The 14,616-nt window shown below is 41.5% G+C and overlaps 2 protein-coding genes across 4 annotated transcripts; one reads left to right on the top strand and one right to left on the bottom strand.

Moving 5' to 3' along the window:
• The first annotated feature begins 804 nt into the window (after positions 1-804).
• Positions 805-10,777, top strand: LOC109890153 (TNF receptor-associated factor 5-like). 3 transcript variants are annotated; one of them, XM_020482142.2, is made up of 11 exons: positions 842-987; positions 2,455-2,694; positions 4,189-4,252; positions 4,564-4,665; positions 4,840-5,004; positions 6,006-6,083; positions 6,699-6,773; positions 7,583-7,675; positions 8,023-8,163; positions 8,646-8,817; positions 9,187-10,777. In XM_020482142.2, the coding sequence occupies exons 2-11, from the start codon at positions 2,468-2,470 to the stop codon at positions 9,786-9,788; spliced, it is 1,719 nt and encodes a 572-aa protein (XP_020337731.1). In that variant the 5' UTR covers positions 842-987; positions 2,455-2,467; the 3' UTR covers positions 9,789-10,777. The 3 variants fall into 3 exon arrangements, with proteins under 3 accessions (XP_020337747.1, XP_020337731.1, XP_020337719.1); XM_020482130.2 differs by having other exon boundaries at positions 868-987; positions 2,401-2,694; XM_020482158.2 differs by lacking the exon at positions 2,455-2,694 and having other exon boundaries at positions 805-987.
• A 97-nt stretch (positions 10,778-10,874) lies between these two features.
• On the bottom strand, positions 10,875-14,562 carry LOC109890186 (tripartite motif-containing protein 35-like). Its single transcript, XM_020482166.2, has one exon. The coding sequence runs from the start codon at positions 13,326-13,328 to the stop codon at positions 11,964-11,966; it is 1,365 nt and encodes a 454-aa protein (XP_020337755.1). The 5' UTR covers positions 13,329-14,562; the 3' UTR covers positions 10,875-11,963.
• Positions 14,563-14,616: the final 54 nt, after the last annotated feature.

Below are 14,616 nucleotides of genomic sequence, written 5' to 3' on the forward strand. Positions count from 1 at the left end.
CTTTAGCCTAAATCATTTTTATCAGCATTGTTTCTGCTTGTTGATATGCCTAATTGACACTAGGCACAAACGTCAGTTCGTCTAGTTTTGATTTACATTTGGTTTATTAGTCTAAATGTGAATGCAACTTTAAATCAAATGTTACCATGCCATTGGATTTAGGTTAAAGGTTGGGTGGGGGAAAAAATGCCCTTACGTTGACTTTTTGCAAATCCAATCAGTTTCACATTGATTCATCATGGCATTGATTTATATTGGTTTAAATGATGTGGAAACAACGTTGATTCAACCAGTTTTGCAAATGAGTCGATTTCGCCATGCATGTAAAAACATCAGCTGTGCTTCTTGGTGGTCTTGACTTATTAGGCCTAGGGTCTACATGATCCTATTATAGATTTGTTGTATTAAAAAGCATTATCAATGTGCTCAATATATCTAAATGTATGCATGTTATTTTCGACCACATCACATTGCCATATGCTAAAACCTTTAATATAGAAGTATTATAAACACCACTCTGACGTTTGGGTTTGATTGAACTACTAGCTCCGTGAATTGTAGCCTATAGTTAAGTTATTTTCAAATACATTGTGATAATTTAAGAAACTTCTCAAATTGTTTTCTCTCAATTTTCAGCAAATACCATTTTAAATCTATGGATGCATAAAAAGGGGACCATTTATTCAGCATCCTGTCCTCGAAACGCTTCAGGGAGGCTATGCATGGTGCAAACCATACATTTTAATTTACCGCGTTTTAGGATACGATCATTTTTCAAGGGTGTGAACTGTGAACACAACATTAGTGCCATTACATTCACTTCCTGACTCATTTTCCGCTCATATAAAATTGGCGGCACGCCGAGTTGTGACGTATAGCCTGGGCTACATGCTCCGTACTGTGTAGAAGATTTTGCCATATAAATGTGGATTTAAATTACAAAAGTAAATTAAGAATATCGTCGCACATTCCGTTTTTAAAGACACGGTAAGAACGCACTGTATGCCTGCTCAGATCTTCAATGCAACAGTTGTTTATTTAGGCTCTGAAAACGAAAGCAAACATCTAATTTCAGTGTGACTTTTTGACTTAACAATATAAATACAGAACGCCCTTGGATTTTGTCTTCACATTTTTTTTATTTTAATAATCATGATGTTTTCATCTATTGGAATCATAATGAATTGCGCTGTTCTTCAGCAGTGGGGATTCCCCAGCAATGTAGTGCTGCAAAGAGTGCATAATTCCGTCGCGTCTTTTTGTCTTTCTCAATATAACGTCAATTAATAGCCTACTCGTACTGTTAATGTAATACAACATAATCCATGTCTATCTTAATTGTCCATTGTCTCATTAAGGATTGGCCGCGCACCCTTAGCATGGGCTGCGAGGGGGTAGAATCGCTGGTTTCATCAGCACTAAGGCACTAGGCTAGGGGGATTTCTGAAAGGGAGATTCTGATGAGACAATGCACCGACCACCCACGGTCATTATTGGGTGCTTATTGAGTATCATATGCATATTTGCTTGATTTAATACTAAACATGTTCGATACCTGCACCAGAGTTGGCTAGATGGAAACGAATGCCTTTCTGAACATCCCGACAAGCATGGCTGTAGCCAGGGTCTGAGTTTTAGTGAGGTCTAGAACCCCCCCCCCCTTCTCATTTCAATAAATGTTCAGACAGGTGAAGCTCATTTACTGCATTTCTATACTATTTCAAAACACAAAAATGCTAACATAGCCACTACACCTTAACTCACATCAACTCAGCATCGGAATTGAAAACTATACATTTATATGTACAGAAGGATCTGTTGGCAGCAAAAGTATTTTATTAACAAAAGGTCAACAAATATGTTTGCTTTACAGATTTGCTGCAGTTTTACAGCCAATTTCCTGCAAGTCTACACTTTCTGGCATTACTTATGCCATGCTTATATGATGAGTTAGAGTGACTTACAGAATTAATGAGGGCCCCTTGGAGGTCAGGACCACTGGCTACATGCTTTGCCTTCCGGGTCGGTAATTCAGCCATGAAAGTTTAGCTGGCTAGACTAACAACTAATTTACCAATCTATGTTTAACTGTCATGTTCTAATTGAGTGACTGTCAGTCAGTGACAATGTATTTATTTGTATGCAAAAGAATGACAGTGGTCTAGACCTCTGTGTCCTCATATGTAGCTACGGACCTGGTTATAAGTCCATGTGAATAGGGGATTTGACTTATAAACCCCTCCCCCTATTTACTAAACACTTTCATGCACAAATGTTTGGCCTATATCTCATTATGGAGTGCTTTCAATGGGATTTTCTGAATGTCAAAGTCATGCAGGTATTCAGTCAATTGCAGGACTTCTGGAATAGGACCTTTTAATGTTAACAGAATCTTTGTAGATGTACATTTGCATAGGTCTACAAACTGTCCAACATCTACCGCACACCTGTCAGTCGACAGGCTGCCATGGCAACAAAGGAGAGTGACCCGAGTGGATCCGGAGGAATCTCCAGGCAGAATTCGGGAGTGGGGGGACAATGGGAATCGGACTTAACTGCAGTGCAGCACAGTTTGAAGTTTGTGAAGAACCTGGAAGAACACTATGTTTGTCCCACCTGTAAAGGAGTTGTTCTCAACCCACACCAAACCAGTTGCGGACACATCTCCTGCTACCGCTGCATTCAAGGGCTCCTGTAAGAACAGTAGTGATAAAAAAAACAGCCATTTACTGCATGTTATGTGTTCATATACACAGTGAGATTTTTGGGGGGTGGTATGACTTTGGGTCAATTCCATTTCAATTCCAGCCAATCTAGGAGTTGAATCGAAATTCTATTTGTTATTGGAAAATGGTCCTTTCTCCTCTGAAGATTGTATTATTGTTTTTTAAGTTAATTTCCTAGAGCTGACTGAAATCGAACTGGAATCAGCCCTATGACGAATTACCAGCCCTCAATTGTGCAAATCTAACTGGTCTGGTGTCAGACCAGCACAATTTAAAGTGGAAGTTCAGGATTTTACAATTTGAAGTGGTCTCGTGTGGCTCAGTTGGTAGAGCATAGCACTTCCAACGCAAGGGTTCTGTATTCAATTCCCATGGGGAACCCGTATGAAAATGTATGCAGTCGCTCTGGATAACAGTGTCTGCTAAATGACGTAAATGTAAGGGAAGTGGTTCCTCACCCTGAAATTAGTCCATGGGCCAGGATAAATGAATCCATGGTTTGGTTCTTCTTTAAACAGCTACTGGAAACTTCAGCTAACTTTAGTCACCACAAGATTGGAAATGGAAACTGAGCATTTATTTTTATTGCCACATCAACATCAAACCAAATATGGAGTTGATTTGTAGTTGATTTCAGGTGATTCAGCTTTTAAATATCTATATATTTTAAATGCTCAAGTTAGCTGAGGTTTGCAGTGGCCGTTTGATCTGCACTCGGGGCAGAGGTATAGAAGAAGCCCATGCAGTCCATGTCCAGGCAGTCGCACATGTCCTTGCCCAGGAAAGCAGGCAGCTTTGGTACACTTTGCTCTTCGCCCCCAAAGTTGGGTTGATTTGATTAGGATCTATTTTTAGCTCACCATGGGCTAGTGTTCCAAGAGTCCTTAAAGCTACAATATGTAACTTTTTGCGCAATCTGACCAAATGTACATAGAAATGAGAGATATAGATCTGTCATCCTCATTGAAAGAAAGTCTAATTAGCGGTAGAACTTTTATACGTTTCGTTTCTGCATCTTTTACTTTCGGTTTTGTAGACCAGCAAACAGCTGAATATACAATATTTTTGGTTATTAAAAATATAATTCACAGCGTTTTACATGGTACAATGATTCTCTACACTATACATTGCTTATTTTATCAAACTGAAATTAGGCGAACTATTAGAACCAGGAAATGTAAAACATACAGGAATGTGGAAAAACTACAAAAGCAAAGTTAAAAACAAACAGATCCACATTCCTACCTGCCAAGAGGCATGTACACATATTCATTGAAATGCAACTTTACATATTGCCATAATCTCTTACCCATTCTAATTGTTCAAGAGGCTTTGTGAGTTAATGAAGTTGTACAATTCTGAATGTACTCTTTTAGCCCATTGAGCTAAAGGGCTGTTAGTTGATACTGTAGGTAGCATAAGTCAGCAATCATATTGAAATGTGATGCTCTCTTTTGTGCAGGGAAAACTCCCCAGCCACCACCGCGGCCTGTCCTTTGGACAGAGGTTTGATCAAATCTGATGAGGTGAGATTAAGAAACCATCGGTTCATTTGTGAAGTAAAAAGCTAAATATATGAAGAAATACTTTAGGCGTACTTTATTCAGAATTACTTTTGCAGAGTACATTTTTAAGGCTAACACAACTGATGTCTACAATGTATTTTCATTGGTACACAAAATATTTTGGGGTTTTACTTGTCATGAAACTTTAAGACACCAAACCTACTTCAATTGTAAGACAAAAACGACTATTAAAATTCCAGAGAAATGAAACATGAATCATGAGCTTCTTGAAATGTATAACAATGCTACACAATAGTTACCATTTCCTGCAGGTTTTCCAAGACAATTGCTGCAAAAGGGAGATATCAAACTTAGAAGTCTACTGCACAAACTCCCCCAACTGCTCCCACAGAATGACATTATGTCGGTTGCAGGTAAATTCACCAAGACACCACAAGTATCCAATGTTACCCATTGCTGTAGTAAATACAAGAGAAACGACAGCTAATACAGGACTATAAAAGTAATTAATTAACAAATGCTCAGACAGCAACATGATCAATCATTTGATACATGACAGGCTCTCCCCTTCCCTCTCTCTTTCTCAGGAGCATCTACAGGCATGTCAGTTTGAGTCATTGCAGTGTTCCAATACAGGCTGCAGTGAGTTCTTGCAACGCAAGGATTTGCAGGAGCACCTCAGAATCAGCTGCTCCTATCGTATGGAGCGCTGTCACTACTGCACGCATTCTTACACATGCTGCCAACTCGAGGTGAATGCCAGAGAAATTGACTGTTTTATAACATAGTCTGTTTTAATTTGATCTTCAATTTGTTTACTCTTGCAAAGGTCAGGGTTGAAGTTTTATGATATGAGGACTTTCGATTTGCCATTGTACCCTGCGGTTTATTTGGGATCTTCTAAAATGTTTGAACTGTCCTCAGGCTCAACATAGTATTTTTACTCTGTTACGAAAAACACAACTAGCCTACTGATTTTGCTGCACCCGCTTTGTCTAGGGGTCTTAGGCCTAGTTAGGTGGTGTGTAACCTGATTTAAGATGTGCGTATACGGTATGTGAGAAATCACTCTATTCACCTAGGTGTTGAATGCATGTACCCGGGACACCGCTACATTAACTTAGGTCTAAGGCCAGCTCCGACTTGACCTCTTGGTCAGCCAGTCCAAGCAATTATTATTTGTTCAGATGGTGACAAAATAAATATGTACAACCAAACCACAAACAAACAAAAGGGTGGCCGAGTGGCATCTGGCCTCCTCTCTTTCTCTCTGAGTGACAATCACTTTAATTGGCTGCACCTGATGTGTTTTTCAAGGCTTAGCTCACCATCTAGACCCGGTTGCTGCCACCTGGGAATGGAGTGTGGAAGTGTATCCTGGAAATGTGTTTCCTAACTCTGTGCTAACTCTATGCTACCCCCCATATCACAAGTCATATTAAGGAAGTGGATTGTCCTTCAACTGTGTTTCCCCCTCTAACCCTTGTACTACATTTAGCCAAAGATGATTTTTTACATAGTCTGGGAATTACATACAGTAATTCTCCCAACAGGTGGCGCAATTGGCTTGAATAGATGCTTGAATTCCTCACCCTTACTGCAGTCTCTTTAACAGTTCACACAACTACAATAAGTGCCTTTGACAACATTTGAATGAAGCTCTTTTCAGTCTATTATGATATGATACTGTAAGTCTTAAAGAAGGAAAATCCTCCTTAATAATCACTTATTATTTCTGTTCGGACACCACCAGGAACATGAGAGGTATACATGCCCAGAGGTTGAAATCAAGTGCCCCAACAAATGCTCCCAGATGATTAAAAGATGCATGGTAAATATTCAGATATTACCAAAATCTTTGTTTTATTTGCTAAATGTATTGTTTGAAGAAAGATTTTCTATATTCCTTGACATTTTGCAACAACCACATACACTGATTGTACAAAACATTACAAAACCAGGCACACCGGTTTGAGTGCGCCAAGAACTGCAATGCTGCTGGGTTTTTCACGCTCAACAGTTTGTGTGTATCAAGAATGGTCCACCACCCAAAGGACATCCAGCCAACCTGACACAACTGTGGGAAGCATTGGAGTCAGCATAGGCCAGCATCCCTGTGGAACACGTTCAACACCATGTGGAGCCCCGACGAATTGAGTGCAAAAGTTGCACCCTGCAACTCAACATTAGAAAGGTGATCCTAATGTTTTGTACACTCAGTGTATAATACACTGTACTGGAGTTTTGTAAAACTGTATGAGTGTGATAGAACTAATTGGGTTCCTGTTTCTACCTCTCACCCAATCTCCCGTCTCTCTCATGTATCCTTCTCCGTCTGACTTCTCTTCTCCCCTCTCTCCTTTTCACCTTTTTATACCCTCCCCTCACTTTCCCTCTCTGACTAACAACCTCTTTGCTTGTAATGTACTCTCCCTCTATCACACAGCTTGAAGACCATGCTGACCAGTGTCCTGAGGTGCAGACGGACTGTGTTTATAAGAAATATGGCTGCTCTGTCCGGGTTGGTGGACATATTCTCTGTGCTTTGGAATCCAATTCTACGCCCAAGGAAATCTAGTTTTAGTCAGACAATCTCAAAGTCGCAATGATTGCATTATCTCAATGATTCAAAGTCCGACCCTCTTGGGTGGGTAGTGGCTGACACACATGCCATGTGGTGATAAAACAATGGCCTTGTAACAATTTAATACAATAATAACTGTCTATACGGTCTCAAGAATGTCTGTATGAAAGCGTCAGAATGAACAAAAATATAAACGCAACATCAACAATTTGAATGATTTTACTGAGTTTACAATTCATATAAGGAAATCAATCAATTGAAATAAATGAATTAGGCCCTAATCTAAGGATTTCATATGACTGGGCAGGGGAGCAGACATGGGTGGGCATAGGAGGTCATAGGCCCACCCACTTGGGAGCCAGGCCCAGCCAATCAGATTGAGTTTATTCCCACAAAAGGGCTTTATTACAGACAGAAATATTCCTCAGTTCCATCAGCTGTCCGGGTGGCTGGTCTCAGACGATCCCGCTCGTAAATAAGCCGGATGTGGAGGTCCTGTGCTGGCATGGTTACACGTGGTCTGAGGTTGGGAGGCCGATTGGACGTACTGCCAAATTCTCTAAAACAATGTTGGAGGTGGCTTATGGTAGAGATTAAATTCTCTGGCTGCACATTTTAGAGTGGCATTTTTATTGTCCCCAGCACAAGGTGCACCTGTGTAATGATCATGCTGTTTAAGACATGATAGGCATGATAGGCAGTTCTATTGCCATACAACTAATAGTTATTTCTCTCTGTGTGGACAGGAGAGGAGAGCCCAAGTTAAAGTTCACGAGGAAACCGCTCTCAATCACCACATCCTCCTGGTTCTGGGGAGCAACACCAAGCTGGAGACACAGGTAGGACCAATCACTACCCAGAACTTTTCTGTTTATGGACCAGGGTACATTCAGAATGAAGAAAGCATAGCAAATGTTTAGTTGGTGCTGTTTTGAACGAGCAAGTTAAACAGTCATCATAAGGACAATGCATGGTCACAAAACATTCAAAAGGGCGAAATCCTAACTTGAGGTTTGCAAACGGAACACACACTTATGTCCTTTCCTTTGGAGACTTGCGCCAAACATGAGTTTCCTGCACACATCTCAAGTTAGGATTCAGCCCTTTTAGTGGCCAAAGGGCAAGTTGTACCTAGAGCCAGTGCGGTGGCAATGGTTGAACTTTGACCATTCCTCTGACCTGCCAGATGGAAATCCTCCAGCAGGAGGTGCTGCTGAGGCATAAGGAGCTCCAAGAGAGGAGCCGCCAAGTCAGCGGTCTGGAGGAGGTGGTCCGCCCGCTGGCCCAGCAGGTCAGCCGATGTGACAACACCCTGTCTGCAGTACAGGTAAGAAGCAGGACAGGTAAGAAGCAGTACTGTAACATGTGACCAATACAACACCCAGAGGTCTGGTTGATCTAGCGGTAATGCTGCAGAATCCAGCATGTCTACAGTGTAGGTATGAATCTGGCCTACTGCCCTTTGACACAACCTCTCTCCATCATTTCCCATCTTCTCTCTGTTCAATAAAATCTAAAAAGACTTTAAAAAAGTAAGAAACACTGCTGTTACTGCATATGAAACCAAAGCAGGAATAATTAATACACACAACACTGCACTTAATAGAATCCATTGGTCATAGGCATCGTTAAAACGTTAAGATTCTCATAAGAGGAGAGACTACCTTGATTGTGTTTATTAAGGCATGCAACAGAAAATGTTTTAAAACATTAAACATTCTGTTTGGTGCTTAATGATTATGAACACTACCCAGGTAAATAGCAGTACTGTAAATAAAGTGTTACGGTTTTCTGGACGTCCCTGTACAGGGCTCTCTGGAGGACCAGAGGGACCACATCTCCAGCGTCCAGCTCCAGCTCGAGGAGCTGTCCAGTGTGTTTGGCCCTGGTGTGGCCCGGGAGGAACTGGGCCAAATCAGAGCGTCCCTGGATGCCCTCAGACAGCAGGTGTCTGTCACGGAGGGGCTCAAAGACCACCTGGGTGAGTGGAGGGGGTCATAAGTGGTCTGAGTGAACTAAAGGTGGATTGGAGATCATTATAATGGTTTACACCGACAGTAAGCCCATGACGTGTGAAAGTGGGTCTTGGGAAATGTAACTGCCACTGGGTTATTTGAATTATGGTTAAACTGCCTCTATCTTTGGCAGCATATTCCACAGAATTCAAGTAACTCAGTAGTTACCAACCCCCGGGTTACTGGAAAGATAAGAAATAAGCTAAAGTCTCCCAAGGCTTGTAACAGATTATGGAAAGTGATTGTGAGAAAATAATGAACATTGTACTGACATTTACAATCACCAGTAGATTAATTAAAGTATAAAAAATTCCATTGCCCATCTTTCCCCCCAGGGGAGTTGAAGGAGACTTACATGCGCCACTCGCGCCTCCTCAACATCCACACGGCGCAGCTGGAGTGCAACGAGGAGCACTTCAGAGAGCTCGAGTCCACCTCGTACGACGGCAAGCTCATCTGGAAGCTCCGCGACTACCGCAAGAAGAAGGAGGCCGGGGCACGAGGCCAGGGACCGTGCCTAAGCAGCGCGCCCTTCCACACGGGCCGCAGCGGCTACAAAATGGCCGCCAGGGCCTACCTGAATGGCGACGGGGCAGGCCGGGACACCCACCTGTCTCTCTACGTGGTCCTCATGAGGGGCGACTTCGACCCCCTCCTGCCCTGGCCCTTCAGACAGCCTGTGTCATTGTCAGTGCTGGATCAGAGCGGCACCAACAACCACCTAACTATGAGTTTCAAACCCGACCCGGAAAACACTAGCTTCCACCGGCCCGGCTCGGCCGCTGCAAACGCCAGCGCCCCCACCAACGTGGCCTCTGGTTTCCAGTGCTTTGCCTCGCATGCCCAGCTGGAGACGCCCAAGAACGCAATCTACGTGAGAGACGATACGCTCTTTGTTAAGGTCAAAGTGGACACGAGCGGTTTTGAGGACTTGTAGAGGGGCCTTAAAGAACTGGTTTGAGATAATTTCAAAAACAGTTAGCTAATGTTACAAAGCTCAGTGCAGGCCAATGCCTCAGCTGTACTCCAAATTGAGCAAAGTAAGCTTGCAGAAATAGTGTCAGCAAGTCCATGCAGTTTTCTCCCAGATACTGAAATCATAAAGCAATACAGAAATTGCAGTGAAGTATTTACATTTAGTATTTCTTTAGCCTTGTCTGCAGACTGCTTTGTATGTGCTCACTGAGGATTCAAGTGTTAATGCTGCCCAAAGATATTAAATTGAATAATATTTTGGGGATTAAAGTCCTACAATCAGAGAGCACGCAATCTATTAATTAATTAATTAATGACAACTCAGAGATTTTAAATGGACAGCTGTTAAAAAGTTATTCATGTAATTAGCGTACACTTTATAATACCTTTACTGAATATGCCAATATACAGTACATGTGGAACGTTTATTTAAATTCTTATGAATTTAGAAATTGAAACGTTAAAAGTAAAAAAAATTATGCTTATTCCTGAAAGTTATTATAAAGTGTTAGCATTGATGAATGAATTGTGACATGCGTTTTTTCCTTCAATTTTGTGGTACATGCATAACAACAATTATGTGCATCACATGTGATATCCAGTCAGTAAATATGTAGACTGTGGTTGTGGGATAACATTACTTTTTTGTTGGGGAACGATCTTTAGCAACATTTTCCTACGTACTGTATCTTATGACTGTACAATACAGTGTTAACGGTAAAGCAACATTATGTGGGCTTTCATGTAAAAACATTATGGGATACCAATGCATAACAAAGGATACTTCAGTTACAGGTATGCATTATACATTTCTATGGGAATGCAGTGGTCTTTTGGGTAAATACTGAAATACCAAGACTGGGATTCAATCCGAGGCACGTTATAGAGCAGCGCACTAAGCGAACGAAAATGAATGTGATCTATGCTAAATAAATAGCCTTTTAAATGGTGCATTGCCGGCGGTCTAGTGTGCTGCTCCATTATGGAATCCCAGCCTTAAAAATAAGGGAAGAGTAACAACACACATTAATGGACCACAACAACCCTATTTATGAATCCATGGTGCTACTTTATTCGAAAAGACGTCACGTTTCGACCGTAGTCTTGTCAAAATGACACTTTCTTTTTGCAGCCATGTCAGAAACACGTGGTTCTACTTTAAAGAAGGCAAATATATATAAACATGTATGTAAACCCCTTACATCTCATACAGAAAGTTCAGCACAGCAGATTGGAACATTTGGGGGGGGGGGGGGGTGATGACAGACACATCCAGTAACTTTCAACAGGTGCTGGAAGTCAAAGTAAATGTTTAGCAAAAGGTACAAGTAGACATGGCACACAGATCTTGTGGTTTACTAAAACAAAGTGTTGAACTATCAACATATAGCTAATGAACACTTACAAGGAGGAATCTGCAGTTGCTACATCCAATTTGGAATTATATTGTAAGGGATATTTACCTGTTGATTCTTGAAGAATATAACTTAGAAATGCCATGAACGTATAGATAAACTGTCGTACCCAATCAGAACCCAAAATATAAGCTTTTATATGGGTTCTGATTGGGTACGACAGTTTATCTAATCTCATGGCATTTATACGTTATATTCTTCAAGAATCAACATGTGTATATATTTCACGAATATAGAAGTCCGCCAATGTTTTGTTATCTTGGATGATCTGTCCTTGCATCCGTAGCTCTGTCTATGATTTTGAGTGGTTACATTTCTCCAGGGAGACTGCTTTATTATTGTTTCAGCTGTGGACTTCCCCTTTAAAGGGATAGTTGAAACTAATGATAGATTTCCTTATCTTTTAAGCAGTCTACTGACAACGTAAGACATCCTCCAAATGCTAACTTTTTAGCATTTGTCACCCAACACCAATGGTATATCCCATATATTAGCATCTTAAAGTATAACTTAATTGATCTACATTAGGAATTTCAGACACTTTAGGATGATTTGGACATGAAACGTGCACAATTATTAAACTACAACAATATTTGAAATGTAACAGGGCAGACATCTTATACAGAACAATAATAGTTTGGGATGGTTCATAGAAAAGTCGTATAAGCCTGTGAAGATCAGAGAAGATTGGATCGATACAGCCACCAACACTCGCACATACCTCATTGATTTGATTTTACTGTCACAGACACCTCTGATGGGCAGATATGTATATCACGGTTGATGGCGTCTTTCATCTTCCAAACAGAGATGTATGGGTAGACCGTCTCAGTAAACCTATGTTTATGAGTGTAGATGTGTGTATTGTCTTTGGGGTCATAGAAAGCCACTTCCCCCCTGTCGTAGTTCAGTTGAACTCTGATCCTCTGGGGTATCCTCTTCAGAGTGAGCATTTTACCAGCTCCATTTGTATACTTGCGCCCCCTTTTCAGTATAGCCCAGATTCCATATTCTGGTGACGCAAGAAGATCTTCTCCCTTCCGATCGACGGACTCTACAGCCACGCCTAGATTCCACTCAGGTTGGTCGCCCACCTCCACCTCCCAGCTATGCTCTGAACCCTTCACAAAGCCTGTGGAGCCAATGACCTTTGCCCACCGTGTGAACCGCTCTGGGTTGTCCGGAATCTGCTGCTTCTCTACGGCTGTGTGTCGCACGCTGGTGAGGTCATCAGACAAAGTCATAGTAGAGGGAGCCGTGTTGGGGTCCAAAATTATGGGCGAGTGTTTGACTATCGCCTGCATCTTCTCCCAGACTTGGAACTGCAGGTTTCCCAGGTGTTTGGCGATGTCGATCAGCGCTCCGGAGACGAGCTGTGGATCCGGAAGATCAAGTTGGGCTCTTGCTCTGTTCTGGGTGTTTTTGTAACTCACAAGGAAGTTTTCACTGCCTTTGTTCAGGTCCTGTTTCACAACCTCAATGGCAGCTGTGAGAGAGTAGATCTGCTCATCAATGCTGTCCATGCCTTTCTCAATTAACATTCCCTTTTCCTTCTCCTCCTCCCTCAGAGCAGCCAGTCGGGCATCCTCTTCCTCTCTCAGGAACTGGTGGAGCTTCACAAACTCTTCCCTGATCCTCCTTGTTGTGTCCACCTGCTGGTCCTTGGTGTGCTGAGTCATGCTATGGTAGTTCTCTCGGGCATTTCCACATTTCTCCAGCTTTTCTTCCAGATGTGTTAAGTCAGATTTCAGCTCGTCCTTCAGCGCACCTACCGATTTCCCCTCTTCCCTTATTTTTTTCTGTGTTGGTTCTTCTTCTGGAAGATCTCTCTTTAAAGACATAGCAAGTTTGTTAAGGCCCATGTTGCTAAGGATAATTTTTGTGACATTCACAGCTCCCTCATCGCAGTAGGTCTCCACCATCCTATCCACCGTGGCATGCCTTGTGACATTCTCCAGATGAGCCTTTGAAATGTTAAGAAAATCTTTCAGTTTGCTATTGCACAGCTCCCAGTTAAATCTCTCCATCTCTTTGTGGTCCAGTTTCTCCAGAATTGTCAGCAACAACTCAGAGACAGATGCTGCCATTGTAGAACACTAAGATACACTGCACTAGGTAGCGAAACGTACAACTTTGGTTAACTTTCACATTTAACAGTTGCCCTTGGAAGTCACAGTTTTAGATGTTCTCTCTTAATAATCCTTTTGTTTCTACCAATAAGTCCTGTGTTGCTTTTTCAGTCAGATGGAGAGAGAGTGAAGATTACAAGCAGCCCTAAACAAATTTCAGAGTTTTAGGATTTTTTTAATTTTTTATCTTTCTGGGTGTTGACAGGAAACCGTTAGATTGTGTGTGTGTGTGAACTGTGTGATAGGTCTGTCAAACTCCCTGCTGTTGGCTGATTGCCCAGAAGCAGCTGACCTTGTCATTGTGCACATCCAGTGTAGTCTTTGCGGTTGTGTACACACACGTACATGTTCACAGACCTCATGCATTTCTTGTAAATCGTCTGACTTCCTTTCAGACGTTATAACAAATATATATACAACAGGTATAACAAATGTAAATATAAGGGGGATCTGTAAGAGACTATTTAGTGACATCCAATCTGTTTCTGCTATACTGTCTCGTAGCTTTCCATTATTGTGATTATAAAGACAATGTTAACTATTTCGCTAGAGCTCATATCATCTGTGCAGAATTTACCATAACAAACTAACAATATATCTACTTGTAGCATCCTGACATTGTGGGTAGTCTGGGTTTGTTAGTGTAGAGACGGGAACAGTGGTACACCAGGTGTCCTTGGAAGTGCTAGTATAAGTACTGTGTCAGGGGTTAGCTGGTGTCACCTGGGGGACAACATAAGATACTGTAGGAATGTTCTCCATATGTTATTATAGTCATTTATTGGTTCATTAATTTTAAACAGTACATCTCTCCAGGTACATCTCAAACAGACTGTGGATTTCTTATGCTCCTCACGAACTAACGGCCAGAAAATAAATTAGATTCATTACATTGTCTTTTCCACTTCTACACAATAACGTTTTGGCAAGTCAATGAAATAAATCAATTCATTTATAGAGACCAGAGAGTACAGAAATTCTACTTTGCGGAGATAAGGACTGAGAGCTCCATTCAACAACAAACAGCAAGTAAAACCGGGATTAAATCCAAGGTGCGTTGTAGAGCAGTGCACTGGACATTCGACAAAGCGCATTTTAAAGGTATTTTCCAAGACATTCACAGATATCGCATTCAAATTATAGTTGAATTGCAACTGGAATCTGCGTAGCGAAAAAGAAAGTAAACTGTCGAGACTTCTGGGTGTTTGTATTTTTAAATGTTTTTATTGAACCTTTATTTAACTAG

This window comes from Oncorhynchus kisutch, linkage group LG1, assembly GCF_002021735.2.
Source record: "Oncorhynchus kisutch isolate 150728-3 linkage group LG1, Okis_V2, whole genome shotgun sequence".
In the NCBI taxonomy this organism is placed as follows: Eukaryota; Metazoa; Chordata; class Actinopteri; order Salmoniformes; family Salmonidae; genus Oncorhynchus; species Oncorhynchus kisutch.